Here is a 20,356-nt window from a genome sequence, read left to right as displayed (position 1 = left end):
TTGTTTATATCATGTTGAGATTTGTCTATAGCTGAATAAAAACCCTTAGAAATAAGTGGTGCCTCTGCGATATAGAAAGCCACCTGGCCACGATCTACCACTGTATTAATTCCCTCAACAATGAAGCAATGAAGGATAAACATAAAAATGATAGAAAAGAAGACAATGGGATTCGAAACCTAGAGTCCAACAGGGGATGGCAATCTATGTCTCCCCATGTCGTCAGCCAGCGAATTCCATCCCTTAACCAGCTTAACCAAACACAAGACTTGATTAAAAAGAAGAAGAAAACTATATACAAAAATACTCAAACTAACTCAAATAAGAATATGGAACGTAAATACGTGGATTTAACAAGGAACATTTGAAGAACTTAAACAACAAATGAAATGAAAACAATTACATACTCTTAAAGTGCGTGAAACTATATGGTGTAAAACTATCAAGAGAAATGCTTAATTTTTTTTCTTATTTTCTTTTCTAACTGGAATCCTGCTAAACAAAAAATGGGATCAAAGAGTAGAAACACCTATCATGTGAATGATGTATTATTGTTAATCAAAATTAAAACACCCCCAGTAAATATGATAGTTATTCGTGTTCACTGGAGAACATCTAAAAGTAAAAACGACGAAATTGAACAAAATTAATATACGACTTCATAGAATTACTTATGAAAAACCCAAAACAGCGATAATACCTATAATGTATGATTGTGTATATGATCGATTTCAAAGCAGTTATTTCGAAGGAATTCAGAGTCGAACAGTAGACGAACACAGTTAGGGAACTAGAAATAGTTGAGGTTAAATTGCTGAATTTATGTTTAAATTGTTTACGTTTTATTTGGGTTTCACGTGATTTTAGAAAAATGACTATGCCAACATATTATACCTATGTAGGATTTTATTTTATTTCAATAGAAAGATAGAACCACTGTTGTATTCCTGACTTTTTTTCCGGCGAATTTCCCTAAAATTCTCTACATTTAAGTATGTATTTATAATTAGGATGGACGTATATAGTTATATAGATTAAATAGTTTTATTTCAAATTCATAAAATGTTACTTACCTCTTTTTTGGGAATTATCATCAGCAGGCCCAAAACCATTATTATTTATAAATACTTTAATGAAGTCCTTTAATTGATAATCATTTATATAATCTGAAAATGTGAATTCATGAAAAAACAAATATTAAAATATAATTTTTTTATTTACTATTTATTGATGTAACCTTCTAAGGATGTTGGTTATCAAATATTAATGATGTAACAAGCTTTATATTATATTTAAAAATAGACATAATTGGCATAATTTTAATTTATAGAATATTTGCAATCTAAATTACTTACCAACACTTTGCCTTACAAAATTGAAATTTAAAAATCCACAATCATCTATATATAATATATTAAATATCAAATGTTTATTACTCTCTTGGGTTAACATAGATCATCGATGGTATAAAATATTCAATATTAATTGATATTATATACATGTATTAGAAAATCATTATAAAATAGTTTTACAATTAGACCTATATAAGTTTTTATCTAGTTGTATGTAAAATAAACTATTCGAAATTTTATTTGACAACACATAACAAAATATTGCACTAACAATATATTATGACAGTAAAAATCTATACTTACTTTTAATCCCAAATGAGTGTAACGAAACTGTTTGTAATTTTCCAATATTAAAAATATACTGTTCATAAACATACTATTTATTTAAAAAAATATTTATGAGAATTTTGAATGAATAAAAATAATTTAAAATTAATTCTAACTCTCATTAAGTAATCACTACCATATAGGTATTGAGAAATAACGTTTGTTTATATAATAAGAAGTACCTAGGTACCTCAGAATTGAATGAATATAAAAATACATAGTGGAACAAAATTAAGCATAAAATTATAATTTAAATATTACACCTCAATATATGTCTAGAACTTAAATATAAGGTACTTGAACATGGTTACCATTGTTAAACAAATAAATTGTAAAATATATTTATATTTATTAATATATATATATTTATCTGTATATTATGAATTATGATATAAAGTCACTTACGTTCACATTCTAAAAAATAAAATGAAAATACTGCATTAAATCAATCATTATTAAATCAGTTTTTATCTGGATTTCTCCAGAGCTAGTCTTTAGTTGTGTAACGTTAGTGCTCCGTTATCTCTGTTTTGTTATCTTATAATACGGTTTTTACGTTTCACTTATAATGCATTTTACGTGTACTAAATGTCTCAATAAGACAGCAACTCGTAAAGAAGATTTACTCGAGTGTTCTACTTGCAAAAAAGTTCTTCACTTTTATTGTACAGGCTATTCTGAACAAAATTATAAAAAAATGTCTAACAATACAAAAGCAAGATTTACTTGTTCTGAATGCCAGCCTACTAAATCGCCAAAACCCCAAACATCTGGAGTTGAATTTAGTTCAATAAGCTCAATTGAAACAAATATTGTTGAGTTGACAAAATCTGTATCTTTTATGAGTTCAAAATTTGACGATTTTAGTAATAAAACTGATTATTTAGTTAATGAATTAAAAAATATTAAGATTGTCAATGAGAAAATTATCACGGAAAATAAAAGATTATCTGATGAAGTTGCGGTTTTGAAATGTAAAATAGACGAAATTGAACACAATTTAGGAATTACTGTGGAAATAACAGGTATTCAAAATACAACCAATGAAGATTGTGTTTTGATTGTTGAAGAAATTGGGAAAAAAACAAATACGGTGTTGAAGGTACCTATAAAAAGTACCTATCAACTTTTTTAATTACAAGCAAAATATTGTACTTGCAAAATTAGATACACTTGATATGCGAAAAAATTTAATCAGAAATGTAAAATCTATGAAATTAACAGCTGATAAAATTTATAATAAATAGCCGGCAGAAAAGGTTTTCGTTAATGAACGTCTTACCAAATCAAAGCGAGCGCTTTTTGCTCAAACAAGATCTGCCGCGAAAGATAAACAATATGAATTCGTCTGGTTATCTAATACAGATATTCTTGAGTGAAAAGATGAAAAATTCAAAATAACTAAAATTAAATCATCGCAAGACATCGAGAACTTATAGTTAGTATGTATTTAAATGTATGTACATCTAATATTTAAATTATGAAAAATATGTTTAATTTTGATAATTATCTAAATGTTAATAATGTAAATTGCTTTTATATTGATTCTATAGCTGACATTTTAAATCCTAATAATAATCCCTATATTTTTAAATTAAATATTAGTAGTATAATGGCTCATATAAATGATCTTACGGCATTACTTAGTACAATAAAATACTTTATTAGTATTATTGTTTTATGTGAAACATGGCTCATTAATGATTTTGAATTTAAATTAAAGGGTTATAAAACCATCAACTCTGTAGTAACTTTTAATAAAACTTAAAAGTGATGATGTTACTATCTTTATTAAAGATTCTCTAAATATAGTACAAGTCGATAAACAAGTTTCATTAAATTGTAATTCTATGCAGCTTATAATTAAAGTTGATAACCTTATATTTTCATTAATTTGTGTATATATAGATCTCCTAATGATGATCTTGATAATTTTATTATTGACTTATTTTTATCCCAAATAAAGAATACATTTTTAAGTATTTTTTGTGTCGATATTAATATAAATATTTTAAAAAATTCAAATAAAAGCAATGATTATTACTAGAATGACAAATCTTTCGGGACCTTGCATTGATCATATTTTTATCAAAAACATTAAAATTAATAAAGTTAATTCATATATATATACTAAGATGCGATATCACTGATCATTATGCGACTATATTGATGTTATCAAATGTATACACAAATTGAAATATTCCCTCATATAGGTACCTTAAAATCTGACATGATAAATACTAGTCATTTAGATTTATTAACTAAAACAGAAGATTGGTATTCATGCTTGGACTATGAAAATGTTGATATTATGATCGAAGTATTTAATTCTATACTTAAAGAATTTATTAATTATTCTATGTATTCTAATATTAAGTACAATTCAAAAAAATGTTTAAAATCAAAGATTGGCATACAACTGGTATTATAACCTCAATTAGAAATAAACAAAAATTATACGCTAAATTAAGAACTAGGCTTTTTGACTCAAAGTTTAGACAATATTACATTTGTTATCGAAATACGTTAAATGTATAAATCAGAAAGTCTGAACAACTATATTATCAAAATAAATTACATTCAAATACAATCAAATACGAAACAGGTTTGGAACATTATTAACGAGGTCACTGGTTAACTATATCAAAATACGAGTAAAATTAATAGGATAATAAATAAAGATGGAATTGCTATTGAATCTAAAGTTGATATTTTTAATGAACTTAATACTTTTTTTGTAAATGTGGGATCTAATTTAGAAATTGAACATTTTGAAAATTCTGATAAATTCTTATTTAATAATAATATTATCAAATACAGTATTTTCTTTAAACAAATAGACGCTATTGAAATCGAAGCACTCCTTGTGAAAATTAAGAATCATACTTCTTTTTATGAAAATGATGTGACAAATTATTTACTTAAAAATGTACATCTAGATGAAGATATAAATCTATCTCCTTAGTCCTTACCGTTAGCAATTATTTTTAATAAATCATTATTAACTGGTAAATATCCTTTAAATTTTAAAAAATGTACTGTTATACCTCTATTTAAATCGATGATAAATTATTATGTGGAAATTATCAACCGATCACTTTATCTCTAACCTTATCCAAATTATTTGAAAAATGTATCAAGGTTAGAATAGTAAACTTCCTTAATACAAAATCTCTTTTCTCTAAAAAACAATTTGGTTTTCGAACCGGAATGTCGAAAAATGACGAGCTATTTGAGGTTGATAGTTTTATACGGAAAAATATTGATAAAAACTATAAAGTATTAGGTATGTTCCTAGATGTTCATAAAGCTTTTGACTGTGTAAACCATGATATTTTACTAAAGAAATTAGATAGGGCTGGTATAATAAGAGGAGTGGCAAATGACCTTTTTAAATCATTTTTAAGTGGACGAACCCAAAGAGTTAAAATTGATGATACTTTTAGTGAATCTTTAGAAATTTCTTGTGGAGTTCCTCAAGGTACTGTTTAGGTCCATTATTATTTATAGTTTTTATTAATGATCTTTTGAATATAAAAACAAATATTAATATTGAATTATTTAGTTTTGCCGATGCCACTGCCATTTTAATATCTGATCCAACAGTTAATAATCTATATTATTATGAAGCTAATAATATATTTTTTTTCATCGGTTAAGCATCAACTACATAGGTTATTAGCTTACAGGTGTTAATTTCAATATTAAATAATTATATGTTATTGTATACAATTCAGTTTTTTTTTAAGTATAAAATTACGCTATGAAAGTTTGAAAATGGACCAATAATATTTTAAATACAGTTTATGGGTGGTTTTGTATGAATACATTTTAATTTAACTAAATCTAAATTTATAAATTTTGAACTTTTTTGATCCAATATTTGTACAAATAATAATTGAATAGTTCATTCATTAAACTGTATACCAAATCTCACTTCAACCTGCAGTTATAATTGTATTAATCTTGAAAATTTATTAGAAATTAAATATCTGGGATTAATTCTGGATTATAGGCTAAAATGGGATTGGCATAATATATACCTACATTTTATAAATAACAATTTACGTAAATTCTTCTACATATTTAAAGGTACTAGATATATATTTAATAATTAGTATAAGAGAATTATTTATTTATTCCTAGTACAATCTTTCTATTCTTATGGTTTATCAATTTGGGGAGGAACCTATAATATCCACTTACCTATCCAGAATAAAAGTTACTATAAATTGTCTTATTAAATATTTATTTAATTTACCTTTTCAAACCAGCACTATCATTTTATATGAGTCACTAAATGTTAAAAACTTCAAATTTATTTATAATTTGTCTGTTCTGATAGATTTATATAAACACAAATATTTAATACCAGTATTTGATCATGAACATAAAACTAGGTTAGAATTTAAACAAAATATTAATATAAGTTTGCCAAATTGCACTAAAATTTTTGGTCAAAAAAGTACATTTTGTTGTTATTGCCTCTTATTTATTGGCCTCTTTATTATATATTGTTTTACTCCATTTAATGATCTTCATATTTTTTGTTTTTTAGTCTAATTAAGTCTCTTTTTACTGTTATTTAATGTGATTTATATTTTTTAATTATCATTTGATACTAGAGTACTCATATCTTACATAAATTCTTTTAAGAACTGGCTCTCCCAACACAAGCTCTGCTTTTTGGGAGTGTTGCAATATTGTCTAATTTCATAAATTTATAAAGTTATATTTTATGTATATATACCTACCTTTGTTTTATTATTTTGTTTTAATGTGTAAAGATGTTATTGTTGCAATCAGGTTATTATTATTATTATTATTATTATAAAATGTACGAATGTAATTTATTGGATATTATATTACATAGGTACATATTATATAGGTACTATTGCATATCTTAATAAATTTAGTTAAAAGTTTAAATATTTACGGTTATAAGTTCATGAGTTACACCAAAACAATAAAATATTATGGGCTAATGACCGTCTTCGCTCTAAATTGTTTTTTGTATACAATGATTTTACATCATTGAATTCAAATTTAACACATTCATTACAATCACTCCCTAGACATGTAATGTATATCAAAATGTTACCATCTCATCTGCTTATTTAATGTATGATTTCAGTTCTGTATGTTTTGATTTAAGACTATAATATGACCAAATATATTGCAATGGGTACGATTTATTTTATTATATATATATATGTATATACGGTTGACTCTCGATAATTCAAACCTTCGGTAATTCGAAGTAAATACTCGGTGCCTTGAAAATCACGAGTTAATTCAAAAAAAAACATTTTTAACAAAACAACAAAATTTATTTGTAATCATTATTATGAAAAAGAAGTTGAATAAATTATTATTATTATTATTATTTAAGTACACTCGGTAATTCTAAATTAAATTTTGGAAAAACTTGCCACTAACACGTGAAAATACCTACTATAATAAAATGAAACTAAATTCGATGAAGCAGAAAACCATTACACATTTCTTCGAAAAATAATAATCTTTTATAATAATAATTTAATTTACATAATATAGTTATTAAATAGTTTAATTTAAAATTTAAAAACAATAAATAACTCTAATGTGTATCATTTAATTTACTAAAATAATTAATACGTATGTACAATAATAAAAAACAAAATTTTTTTCTTAACACTGTAATTTAAATTTTTCTTTTTTTTTTGCCCCTCTCGTTATTTCGAACTACTCAACAATTCGAATTCTTGGTTATTCGAAGTTTTTCAACAGTCCCGTCAACTTCGAATTATCGAGAGTCGACTGTGCATGTATATTATAAACGTACTTATGATAATTAGGGCTCTTATTATGATATGAGTGACTTTTTATATTGAGTTAAGACTTCAACGTCTATGGCTCTATTAGTTATTCAATTAGTTTAAAACTGTTTAGGATGGTACGGCGGGTCAGACAAAGTGTAAATGTGGCGAGGATTTGTCTTTAAGACTCTGCAAGGATGTCACCCATCCGGAAACTAGGCGTCTAGGCAGTAACACAGGCTTATGCTCTTAACCACAGAAATCGTTGGTGACCGAGACCATATTCCACACCAGGCCACAGACAGTGAATATTATACAAATAACTAAACTTAGGTACTAAATGGGAAAATGTGTGTCTTTTTAATATAAAAATAAATGATTATAAATTTATAAATAAACTGTCTATTTTAATGTACATTATTTTATCGCCAAACGATAAACTTATTTAATAGCCTATCACTTTCATAATAGGTAAATATAAATATATTATTACAGTATTATATTATTATAATATTAGTCTAATTGTTGATGATAATTTTAATATCAATTTCATATTTTAATATAAGTATACAATTATTGTTAGTATTTACCAGTTCCTACTCCACAGCTTGATCGTAAGACAATGATCACAGTTAATTGAATTAACAATTTATATGAAATCATATTTACTGTTCAGATAACTTCAAAGAAAAAGTTTAAATTTTGGTGTTTAATGAATATACGTTGTGTGTTAGATTCTGAATACAGAAGAGGTACTACATTATGAAACAATAAAAAAATGCCTTTTTAAACTATGGCGTTTATGCATTATAACAACTAAGTAAACATTTCATATAATTCTTATAAATAAAATGCTCAAAAATATGTTCCAAATTAAATATGAAAAACATAAGGTTTGGTACTACACACATGGTGAGATAAAATTAAAACAACAAAATATATTGAAGGCTTCAATTTGAAACTAAACACAACTATTGGAGTTCAATATTTTATCCACCATATTTTATACAAATATTTTATATTAATTGCTAAAAACAAACGTTCTTAATATATAATTTATCTTAGTATTCTAAATAGTATAATATTATTTTTATAATTTAAAATTTATCTTTTTGACACATTATATGTTAATTACTATATTGTAAAATGTCATTACTCATTAGCCTTTAATATATTGACAAAGAAATAAAATGGCATCCACAACATTCTATTATATATATTCCTAGCTAGGGATGAAAAAAACGAATTCAATCAAAGCACAAAGTTGAAGTTCCAATAAAAAATATGGCGTAACTTAAATTAAAGCTAATATAGTAAATGTCATATCTTGTGTGTAATGCACAGAAATATTGATTACTATTGTTTAGGGTAATCTATAGAATAACATAATAATAAAATAGTGTTAAATATAAGATCTTTGCCATATAAATAGCAATTGTTAGACTGGGCTACAAATCAGTCAGAAGTTTTTAAGAGAGTAAAAATGATACGTGCTAAGTAGGAAAGTACACATAAATACCATTACTTGCACAATATTATTGAAATAAATAAAAATATACATGTTTTGCCTAATGATCGCTCCTTGCCATAAAAATTAAAATACGACAATAATGCTTACGAACAATAGAATGAGTGTTATGAGACTTTTGTTTTGACTATTTTAACAGGTGTGTCGAAAAAACCTATACCTCATACATCGAAATAATGATAAATCGTGGAGTTAGAAAGAAAAATTGAAACTAGTCAATTTGTTTTATAATATTGCCGTGTTCGTGAACGTTTACACTGTCTATTTTATTAAAGTTAACTAATAGCAAATCGACAGCAACAGTTTCAAAAAATGTTGTGGTCTAAAAGTTTTCGATAAAATCTCTGGTATTTATAGTTTTCTGGAGAGTTCTTGAAAATTATGGAATTTCAGATATTTCATATTTTTACTACTCTGCAGTCTGCAGTGCGATGTAAATATATTTTTTTCTAATATCTGGATAAAGATAAGAAATAATAATTATCTAGATGAATATAAAAGATACAAAATAATTTAATGAACTATTTTAAAGTAAAAAATCAGCATTTTTTCCCTATATAAAAAAACAAATGTTAATTATTTATACGTATAGTATTTGAAGAACGTATAATAACACAATAATTCTTATGTGTAATAATAATGGGCATTGTGAATCCTTCGTTTTTACTCAACTGTTTAACAGGTGGTTCGAAAATGCCTATAAGTTCAAAACTATTTCAAAACGTCGATATATCGTAGTTTGTAAAAAAAAAATTGAAAGAGCGAATACGTTATCCAGATAACAATTATTACACATGGTAAAAATATTACCAAAACATTGTTAAATTAATAGTAATATTATAGTAAACGTTTCCGTATTATTGTCAAAACATTTCAAAACATTACAAAAACGTTATCACAAACTTTTTTGGCCACATAATTAAGGTTACCATAATCTTATATTAAAAACACTGTAATAAACTAATAACATTATCTCAATTAAAATACACTAACGTCTAACATTATATTATGCAAAACTTTATGATAATATTATTTGATATAATTATGAAAATATTGCTTATTCAACCGTAGAATTCATTTTACCTGATACAGTTATGTATGAATCAGGATTTTCCATACATTTAATACTTAAATATATAAAAATTATTATTTTTCTTGAAACCAGCTGCAATTTTTTCATTTCAGAAAAGGAACTAATTAACTATATTGACAATTAACAAATAAAATAAAAATAATCCTTCTTTAAATATATAATAATATCATAAGATACATTTATTGTAGAGGTACCCAATAGAGAGTCAAAATACCTATTTACTTATAAAACTAATTTTTGCTTTTTTTTTTTTAATTCTAAAAGGGGCATGAGACAGCCAAGTACCCAAACAGTTGTCGATGTCTTTTTCTGGAACACTGTTGTATTTTTGTTCTATACAATACGTAATATTAGCATAAAAAATAACCCAGTAAAATAAAATTATAGAAATATATGTCTATCAAAAATGATCACTCTTAAAATTTATAAATTTTTAAATTTTATTTTTGGAAACTAATTATCTTACAAATTTAATAATGTCAAATGGATCTATAGGCAAACATTCAATTCATGAATATTTGGCTCTGACTAATGTACCTATATGGATAATGGATATAAATCACATTTGACTTTAAATTATTATAAAAAAAAATATGATTTATCGAAATTTAAACATTAGGTATAACATAATATTGTATTATATTTATACCTGTCATTCCGGGCCCCGGGAGAGACCTCTGTTGTTTATTATTATCGTCGTTAGTTGAAACTGTGTACTGTATAGGATACCGGAAACGTCTAGATTATACATTTTTATCGATACAATTTAGTTTATCTCAAACCGCAGGTATCTTTACGACAAATTCCACTTTCATTTTATTACTTATTCAGTAGATTAACTAGTATTGTCGTTCAACTGTTCAAGTCGACATCGTTGGTTTTTCTAGAGCTTATTTATTTATTTATTCGTTTTTAATTGTTAATTAACAAGCTTTAAGATTTCTGTGCATATTTCAAAATAAATACTACCTAATAATATAACAATTTTTTGAATTTAGCCCCCCCCCCACAAAAAAAAAATTCTGGGTGCGCCCCTGAATAAGGTAGTTGTTAAAGAAATGTAATTAGTTAATTATGGTCATTTTCACATAATATATAGTATCTTGAAAGCAAACAGCTTTTGAAGATATTCAAGCGTATATTTTTTATCAGTATTTGATAAATTCCAGAAATTTATAACTTTAAAATTAATTATAATTTAAAAATAGTTCTAAAATATTAACTTAATTTTGAATGTTCAGTTTTACTTTCTGCGTATCTGTCACTGCATTGGATAGTAGTTGTGATACGAAAAAGTACTAATTTTTATTTTTAATGTAAATCAGTTTGTTTTAATACTTAGAGAATATTTACAAAATTAAAAAAAAACTTCTTTTGGTATTGAAACACAAGCTTCTTCAATTTTTTGTTGTAATTCAGCCAAATTATTTGATTGAGTTCTGTAAACAACTTCTTTTAAAAAACCCCAAGGATAAAAATCTAATGGAGCCAAATCAGGACTGCGTGCTGGCCATTCAATTTCTGGGTTTTATGTACCTTTTAAAAACAATATATTTATATGCTCACTATAGGTACGTATATTCATAATATACAATTATTTTATTGCTTAATAGAATTACCAAGCCATTTGACTCCAAAATTCAAATAGTTCTGTTAAACACTCGTACAATAATATTTTTGTGAGCGGGAGCGCCATCCTGATGCCAATATTAATTTAAATTTAAACGTTGTTTTAAATTCAGATTCCACAATAATTGAGGAATTTGATTTCTTAAAAAATCATTAAATCTATTACCAGTTAAAGTTTGATGAAAAAAAATTGAATTTTATAGTTATGGAATTTATTTTGTTTGGAAATTCTTTGACAAGAACCATATTATGATATTCCAGTTTCACCCTTCATAAAAAATACAACAAAAATATATTTTTTTTTTATAAAAATATAAAAGCTAATTGTTATTATTCTTACATGATACAGTAATTAATGAAGTATGTGGATTTGCATATAGATATGCCAGTATTAAAATTGAACTGTCATAACTCATAAGTATTGATTTTTTTTTTACATACAATTAAGTATTAAAATTTGTTAAAATGCTTTACACAAACTCAGAAAAAGTAGACATGTTAAAGTGTTACAAATTATGTAATAATAATTCAAAAGCAACAGCTATTTATGTTCAAAAGTATATAAATCGTAAAATACCAAGTAGTTTTATTTTTCCAAGATTGGTAAACAAATTAAGTGATTATAGTCGTTTAACTGAACCCAGCTTATTACTTAAATAAAATTGTAACAAATTTTTATTATATTATATTTTTATGTCCTCTATTTTGACCTTTTAATAGTAAAAAATTGAATTATCCCCGTGTGTAAAATGTATGACATTTTAATAAATCTAAGCTAAATCCATGTCACCAAGATAACATTATATTCTTATTCCTCAGTATCAATTTCACTTCCCTTTGCAATCCCAAATACTTTTATTTATGAAATATAAATCTGAAGTGGAGAAAGATATGATAGATCATGATATTTCATGTATTTTTATTGCTTCTATATATTTTCTACTACCTTATTATTACTATTATTATTATTATTATTACATACTTGCATATTATTGTGCATGTATACTATTGTTCATCGTAATAATAAATAATGCCAATCGAGAGACTGTTCACTGTTAACATCTCAGGCACGTATCAGGGTTAGCCCCCCCGAAATAATTTCTTGGAAAATTAAGTCAAATTTAATATACTCCTATAGTTATAAAATATTTTTATAATTAGCAGTTGACGTGTTTTTCACTGTCTATTAGTCGGGTATGAAATACAAGTTTATATACAATAATACCTATATAGTGTTGTAGTTCAATGATCGAGGTGATTACTGAGGAATACGCACGAACCACAGTACATAAAACTGTATTATTGCGATTTGTGATTTAACTAGAAAACTCATATTTTGTGGATAAATTATCCTATAAAATATATCAGATTTATATCCATAAATTATCTTATCTTATTTCCGTACTCGATCGGTCACCAATAATTTCTATTGAATTGCTAAACTACAATAATTATTAAACGATGACGATCGTTTAGTCTGTATTCGGTATTTGAACGGTTATACCTAATATACGAGTGCGATAGTGTTATGGTTATTTTTGCGAGTACTAACTTATGAAAACTGATTAAATTTTAAACAACCAAATTTATTAAATATTATATATTATATATTTTATTTTTTATAATGAAAAGAAATAGTGATCAACCATCATTATTCAATTTTGGTGTAAAAAAAATTAAAAATAATGAAGAAACTGAAAGTGAATCGAGTAATACAGAAAATATTGCAACCGAAGTTGATGCGGCAAACACTTTGCAGACGCAACTATTGATACAAATATAGACAATGAATCGTTAAAAAATTATTCTCTGGTTATTGGATTATTTTTATCAGCTTCTAATAATATAAATGATGCAAAAAAATACGAGTTATTAAAAAGTTCATGGACATCACCCAAAAATTACCAATTTCCCATCGAACAACAAAGGCGACTGAAATTTCAATTAGGTTGGCTAAACCGTTTTCCTTGGCTTGTATTTACTTCGAAAAAGTGCAAAAAATGCAATTCCAAATTTTCTTAAAAGTACAACTGATATAACGTTTTTCAAGAGGCAGCGCTTTTTATGAAGATATTACCTGATTATGAAACATTTGACGCAGAAATTAAAATATGGATAGCTAAATGGAAAAATGTATCTGATAGAGACCGTCCAACTACATCATTGACTACTTTGTCTGAAATGTCTTATGATTTTTTCAAAAACATTCAGTCTTTTGAAAATGTTGGCCACATTGCCTGTTATACAACTGCTATTGCTGAACGGTCATTCTCAACTCTACGGAGACTTAAAACATACTTACGAAACAGTATGGGAGAAACGAGACTTACAGGATTGGCCTTACTAAACATATACATTGATTTAAATGTGGAAGAAATTATCGATAGATTTGCTATGTTACTACGAAAATGGGATTTTATACTTAAGTTTGTATTTTTTTTTTTTTTGTATAAAATATATACATTTTTTGATTTTTTTTCTTCTATCTACTTAAAAGTTAAATATACCTAGGTAATTGTATGTGCATATAATAATCAAATACATTTCTGTTCTGTTCGACGTTTGTAGTACATATTATTTAAAGTTTTATTTATTATTATTACTATTATTATTCCTAATATTCCTATTTCCTAACTTACTTCTGAACACTGAACAAATAGCATATATAAAGTTTGAATATTTAGCATAATAATTGTCACATTAAAAATAATAAGTAAGTAGGAAGAAATGGTTTTATTATGTTGCTGTAAAATTTGTATTGCTATATTTTTATTGCTATATTTTGCAATTCAAATTTTAAGTGACTGAATATGATTATCATTTACCTGTATTTTCCTAATACTAACTAACTATTTTACTGTGTAATGTCAATCGATGAAACCTTTATAGTGGTTCAGTACATCAATATTGTACTTTCGAACCATAAAATAGTTTAGAACTGTTTAGTCTTAATAAGTAAAAAGTTTGAAGACGAGATTGACTCACAGCCGTGGAAAAAGACGCTTGCGCTCTCTATTAACACAATTTAAATCAACAACTAATTATCACACTAAAAAATGTGAACTTATGTCATAGATTCTATTCCACGATTTAAGATATGTATAAATACTTTAAGTACTTTGGGTACTTATTACTTTGGAGCATACAAAACTTTGTTATTTTGTATGACGTATGGTATTATTTCTACTACACTTGAGGTTTGAGACTTCATAGGATATATTAAAACTATAAAAAAATATTTATTCGAATTGGAAAAATATAGTAAAATGAAGTGCTGCATTCCTTATTGTAAAACACTATACAAAAGTAGTAATTTTGGTATACCCAAAGCATCATTAGATTTGTGGGAAAATACACTAGATATGAAATTTAATAAAAATGTTCTCATTTGCTAAAAGCATTTCAAAGAAAAGGATATTATTAAGACATGGGTATTTGATAATGAGTATATTTAGTAGAATATCTTTTGGAAGAATATGGTTTCTCGTATGTGTACTGCTAAGTTTTATTTTAAGACTAATATATTGGTTGTATTATAGCTTGCTGATTATAATAAAATAATAAAATCTATATAACTTACATTATAATATTAAATTACTGTTAAACTTATACAGTTTGAAAGCAGACTTCAATAAAATGTTTGGAAAATAATATAAAATTGTTAAGTTAAATTAGTAAAAAGAATTACAACATTTAAAATTCAGCAGGCAGCCAGCAGCGACACGGTAATTTATTTTTCTCTCACAGAGAGCGCTTGCTGTAATTTACAGCACCATGAAGAACTCAATTTGGTACTCACCATAGAGTAATAAAACTACTCACCCACAGATATATGAAAAAAAATGTATATATCAGCTGTGTACTCACCTTATCATATTTTCCCGATGGGCAACCTGTGTATATCTTAAATCGTGCTATGAACATAGACCACATAATATGATATGATATCACAGATAATATGAGTGATATGACACTATATCTGTAATCTGTATTCTGTAGTTAACATTCCGAATCGATGAAAATTGTTCGTTGTTACTATACATTTTCATAAATTAAAACGATGTAATATTATTATTATTTCATCTAAATTCGTTCAGTTACTTTGTTTGTTGGTGATTAATTCCTTCAATAATAGTTGCATATGCCTACATTTTAGTGTTCATTCCAAGAGAAACAATGGTGTATTTTTTAATATGAATGTAATGAAGAATATATTTTAAGCAAATAGCTCCTACATAAAAATGGGAATCTACGGTGTGTACATTGTATCAAAATCAGGGGGATTGATATTTAATTACGATTACACAGTGCCCAAAATCGAAACCGAACAAACATTTGGTTATCCGCTAGATCTAAAACTATCTTGTGAAAACAACAGACTATTAGTTTCGTTTGGTCAACGAGACAGCATCAAAGGTATGGCACTTTACAAAAGATAATTAAAACCCCATTATCAAATTAATATAAGTGTTTTTATTTGTATTTTCAGTTGGTCATGTATTACTAGCAATCAATGGAGTTCCTGTTTCCGGTAGAAAACTGGAAGATGGCAAAGATGCAATAGAAATGTTAGATGATGCTACTAATTATCCACTTAATTTGAAATTTGGTCGGCCCAAAATGACTATCAATGAAAAGATATTCTTAGCTAGTATGTTTTATCCATTATTTGCCATTGCATCACAATTGAGCCCAGAACCCAGGAGTTCTGGAATTGAAACTTTAGAAGCTGATACCTTCAAACTCCAATGTTTTCAAACTCTGACTGGTATTGAATACAGTTTTTTACATTTTCTGAATTAATACATTTTACTGGTGAACTAACAATTGTATATTTTAGGAGTGAAATTTATGGTAATTGCTGATCCAACACATTTAGGCCTCGAACAACTTTTAAAGAAAATTTATGAAATATACGCAGACTTTGCTCTAAAGAATCCATTTTATTCCTTAGAAATGCCTATCCGATGTGAATTGTTTGATACTAATTTACAAGCACTTTTGGAACAAGCAGATAAAAATGGTATTAATAGCATTTAATTGTATGAGTACTTTATTTTTATCTATACTTAATTATATTTTACAAAATCTTTTGTATTCAAAATTAAAAATCATAGGCAAATATCATATTGATAATAGAAGTGTACTGTTTCAAATTATTAACTGTGATTGAATTATTCTTAATCATAACCTTTTAAATTATAATTTAAACATTGTAACATTATTATAAACCTAAGCCTAATATTCAACATCATTAAAAAGTTATAATTTATAATATTATAGTTCATGAATAAAGTTTATATGTATTTTTTTTTATATTATTAAAAAAAATTCACTTCATTGTAAATAGGTACTATAGATAAAATTTAATTTTCCAACTACTCATATTTTCAATCATTTAATTGTGATTTAACGTTAATAACCATAAAAATCAACATTTTGCATAATACGTTGATTATTAAGCTGTTCCTAAGTCTTAAAAAGACTAGTATTCTTTTACCGATTGATACTATAAAATAATTTTATCAAATTTATATTAAAAAATGTATATATATATGAATATCTATTTTATTAATTCTGCAGCACTTCATTTACAGATATTAAAGAATGGATAGTTAATGGCTATATCACAATAGAAGGAAGTGTGCTGGAATAGGGAAAATGGAAGGACTATTTTTATCATTACATCTCACCCTGGCAGAAGTCTTATCACAATATATAATTATACATAAATATATTTGTGATACGACCTTGATATTTTCATGTTATTTCCTGAATGATAATCATAAGTATAACAAGTAGCCTATCCATTCTATAATATCCATAACCTTATACTACTAGACAAGCAATGAGTGTATGGAAAGCTTAACGTAGACGGCACTTTTTGATTATTCGTATGTACAGTGTGGAGTAGTAGGGTAAGATATAGAGATACTGTTGTTATACAAAGTTTATGTCTATGGTAATATCTAGTTGTATATTTTCTGCAGTATCAATTTTATTTACCATTTCAGTTATCCATTTATATCAAACACTACTTTATATTTGTTCACCTCTCAATTATTCATTAATATCTGTGACCAGGTAGTCTGGTGCGTGACATAATAACAGTAAAAATTAAATTGATCGATCTTGTGATATCATTTTAAACAAAAAATCATACACAATACACTATGCAATATGATATAATATCATATACAATATGTTTATTGTCTATTTACAATGTTTGAACATTTTTTCTTGTATGGAATTACAAGTACATCGCTAATGTATTAATAAATGATAATAAATCATATATATTTTAACCAAAGGTGTATAAAAAAATGTATAAAATCTTTCTAATGTTTAAAAAACATCAATAATATTATAATTTGCAGTTATAGGCTAATCCCCCCGCCCCAACTAATTGTATGCTGTACCCTATGCTGGGTGTGCTATAGCACTTAAGGTCTCATCAGTATGGGGGCTGCTGAATTTTAACAATATTACTTATTAGTTATTAGTTATTACTATGACTCGTAACTTCTATCATTAGTTTTTTTTTTAGAGGTCCTAAGGTGCACATGTGAGCTATAAATGTGTTTTAGAAAACCAAGAAGCTAAATAAGAAATTATATGTTACATATTTCAAAGTTGAAATGTTATTTTGTGTCTAATTCAGTACCACCTTCAAAACAATAGAGTACCAAGGCAAAATAAACAATTCTGGGGAATATTATTCAAATTTTTTCATATTCTGGTATTTTAAATGCATATTTAAGTGCTTATATAAATTATTTTAAAATCACATTATTGCTCTTATAACAACCTTTACTTAACTAACATTCTTTAGAGCTATAAGTTAATGAGCCCTGGTTATTGCTATAAGTTTACCATTATATAGAATTTTAGAATTTTATAGAATTCAGACTCGCATACCTTCCAGTTTGCTCCTGTTTTATGGTTTCTGTATATAAATTCAAGAACATTTTAAACTGAAAAAAACTATAAAGTTTTTAGTCTAAAGAACATGTAGAGTACACATTCTAAATTTCACATTTTAATGCAGTCGTAAAACATTGATGATTCCAAATTGAACCAGACTTGGTCCATTCGTTATATTCTACTTTTCCATCGTGGTCTATTAGTATTATTGTGTGTGTTCTAAAATTAAATGATTTTTTAATTAAAAATCTTGTTGTAGTATTTAATTATATAATCACAGCAAATTTACCGAGTGCCGTATTGACGAGCTGGCATTTCTACAAAAATGGAACTAAATTTCTTCTGGTTATCAGTTCCGGGGAATTTTGGAGTCCGCTTGATCAACTCTTCATCAGGATAATGTCTACAAAAGGTTTAAATTTAGTTTTGACTTCTTCCATATTTGTTTATTTTTAATTTTTCATACAGCTTATCCCATTTCAAAAGTCCTAGCAGTTCGTTGATCAATATATCTTTATTGTGACTATGTCCATATTTCTTAACAATGTCATTAAAACGTTTCTTTCCCTCTGCCACTTTTAAAAAAGGTCCATTTCCAAATCCTTGTACACCGTTTTGTAGGTGTTTCATGGGTGGTCCTCCATCTTGTACAAAATTGGTAAAGAAATGTGTTTCTAAAGATAACCTGCTTTGAACACAGACAACATACATAAATATAATATTATAATACATTTTATGTTTCAAATTATTTATGCTAACTTCATTGTAATAGTGATCATTTTAAATCCATTATACAAGTCTTGCGATCCTTGTAATTCTTGCAAATATTCTAGGGCTGAAGAATTATCTTTCACAAAGTTCTTGACCAGTTGGCCCCTGGATTTAGCGTTTGGTATTTTATCTAATTCAAACACATTTAATAGAGTGGCCAACTTACCACGGATGTTTAGAGCCAACCAAGTGCCACCCTCATTTGATGACATCAAATCACGTCCTGCAAAATTAAAACGTTCAAATTATTATCATTTACAAAAACATTTCTATGATAATTTTTTTTACCTCCAATGATGTCCTGGTCCTCTGACCAATAGTTTGCAGGCAACGTCTGACGATTATAATATTCGTCTCGGTTAGATGCAACAATCAATCGATATCCACCATTAATGTGTTGTACACTACTAATGAATATGACACACATAATTGTGAATCGGGTATTTGAAATCTATGTCTAACTAATTCAAGTATATTTGTATTTTGTATAAATTAATAGATATAATTATTCAAAACAATGTCAAAAACTACAAGAAGAACGATTAGCCCAAGAAGGTATAATCATTCAAATACTTAGAAAGATATAATTTGACTTATGTATATTAGATACTATTATATTATAATAATAAAAATTCAATAAGTGTAGAACTTTTGAAGTGTTTTTTATCAATAATTGTTCATTTGGTAAGATAAACTTGTAATTTATTAGGTATTCATAGGTGACATATGGTATACATATGTTATTAATTATTATTAGATATTATTATTTGATATCCCAGTATCTCACCTTTTTTATTTATCACGGTTGCTTTTATGTAAATTTTCATCGCCCATATTATAGAACAGTAGTGGAAAAAAGTTCTCAATTTGTGTAGGTAAATTATTAATATTATACAATATTAGCATTTAAGTAACTTAATAACTAAAAATGTGT

General features: G+C 26.1%; 2 protein-coding genes across 3 annotated transcripts; one reads left to right on the top strand and one right to left on the bottom strand.

Moving 5' to 3' along the window:
* The first annotated feature begins 15,696 nt into the window (after positions 1-15,696).
* Positions 15,697-16,993, top strand: LOC111042067 (trafficking protein particle complex subunit 4). Its single transcript, XM_022326559.1, has 3 exons — positions 15,697-16,143; positions 16,217-16,495; positions 16,568-16,993. The coding sequence occupies exons 1-3, from the start codon at positions 15,969-15,971 to the stop codon at positions 16,765-16,767; spliced, it is 654 nt and encodes a 217-aa protein (XP_022182251.1). The 5' UTR covers positions 15,697-15,968; the 3' UTR covers positions 16,768-16,993.
* A 917-nt stretch (positions 16,994-17,910) lies between these two features.
* On the bottom strand, positions 17,911-20,062 carry LOC111042066 (transport and Golgi organization protein 2 homolog). 2 transcript variants are annotated; one of them, XM_022326557.1, is made up of 5 exons: positions 19,711-20,062; positions 19,411-19,645; positions 19,118-19,339; positions 18,941-19,054; positions 17,911-18,870 (listed from the first exon to the last, which is right to left on the bottom strand). In XM_022326557.1, exons 1-5 carry the CDS (start codon positions 19,847-19,849, stop codon positions 18,753-18,755), a joined length of 828 nt encoding a protein of 275 aa, XP_022182249.1. In that variant the 5' UTR covers positions 19,850-20,062; the 3' UTR covers positions 17,911-18,752. The 2 variants fall into 2 exon arrangements, with proteins under 2 accessions (XP_022182249.1, XP_022182250.1); XM_022326558.1 differs by having other exon boundaries at positions 18,263-18,870; positions 19,118-19,336.
* Positions 20,063-20,356: the final 294 nt, after the last annotated feature.

The sequence above is a fragment of the Myzus persicae genome, unplaced genomic scaffold (genome assembly GCF_001856785.1).
Source record: "Myzus persicae strain clone G006 unplaced genomic scaffold, MPER_G0061.0, whole genome shotgun sequence".
NCBI lineage: Eukaryota > Metazoa > Arthropoda > Insecta > Hemiptera > Aphididae > Myzus > Myzus persicae.
Note: the sequence above shows the minus strand (reverse complement) of the source record. Positions and strands in the feature narration are given on the sequence as shown.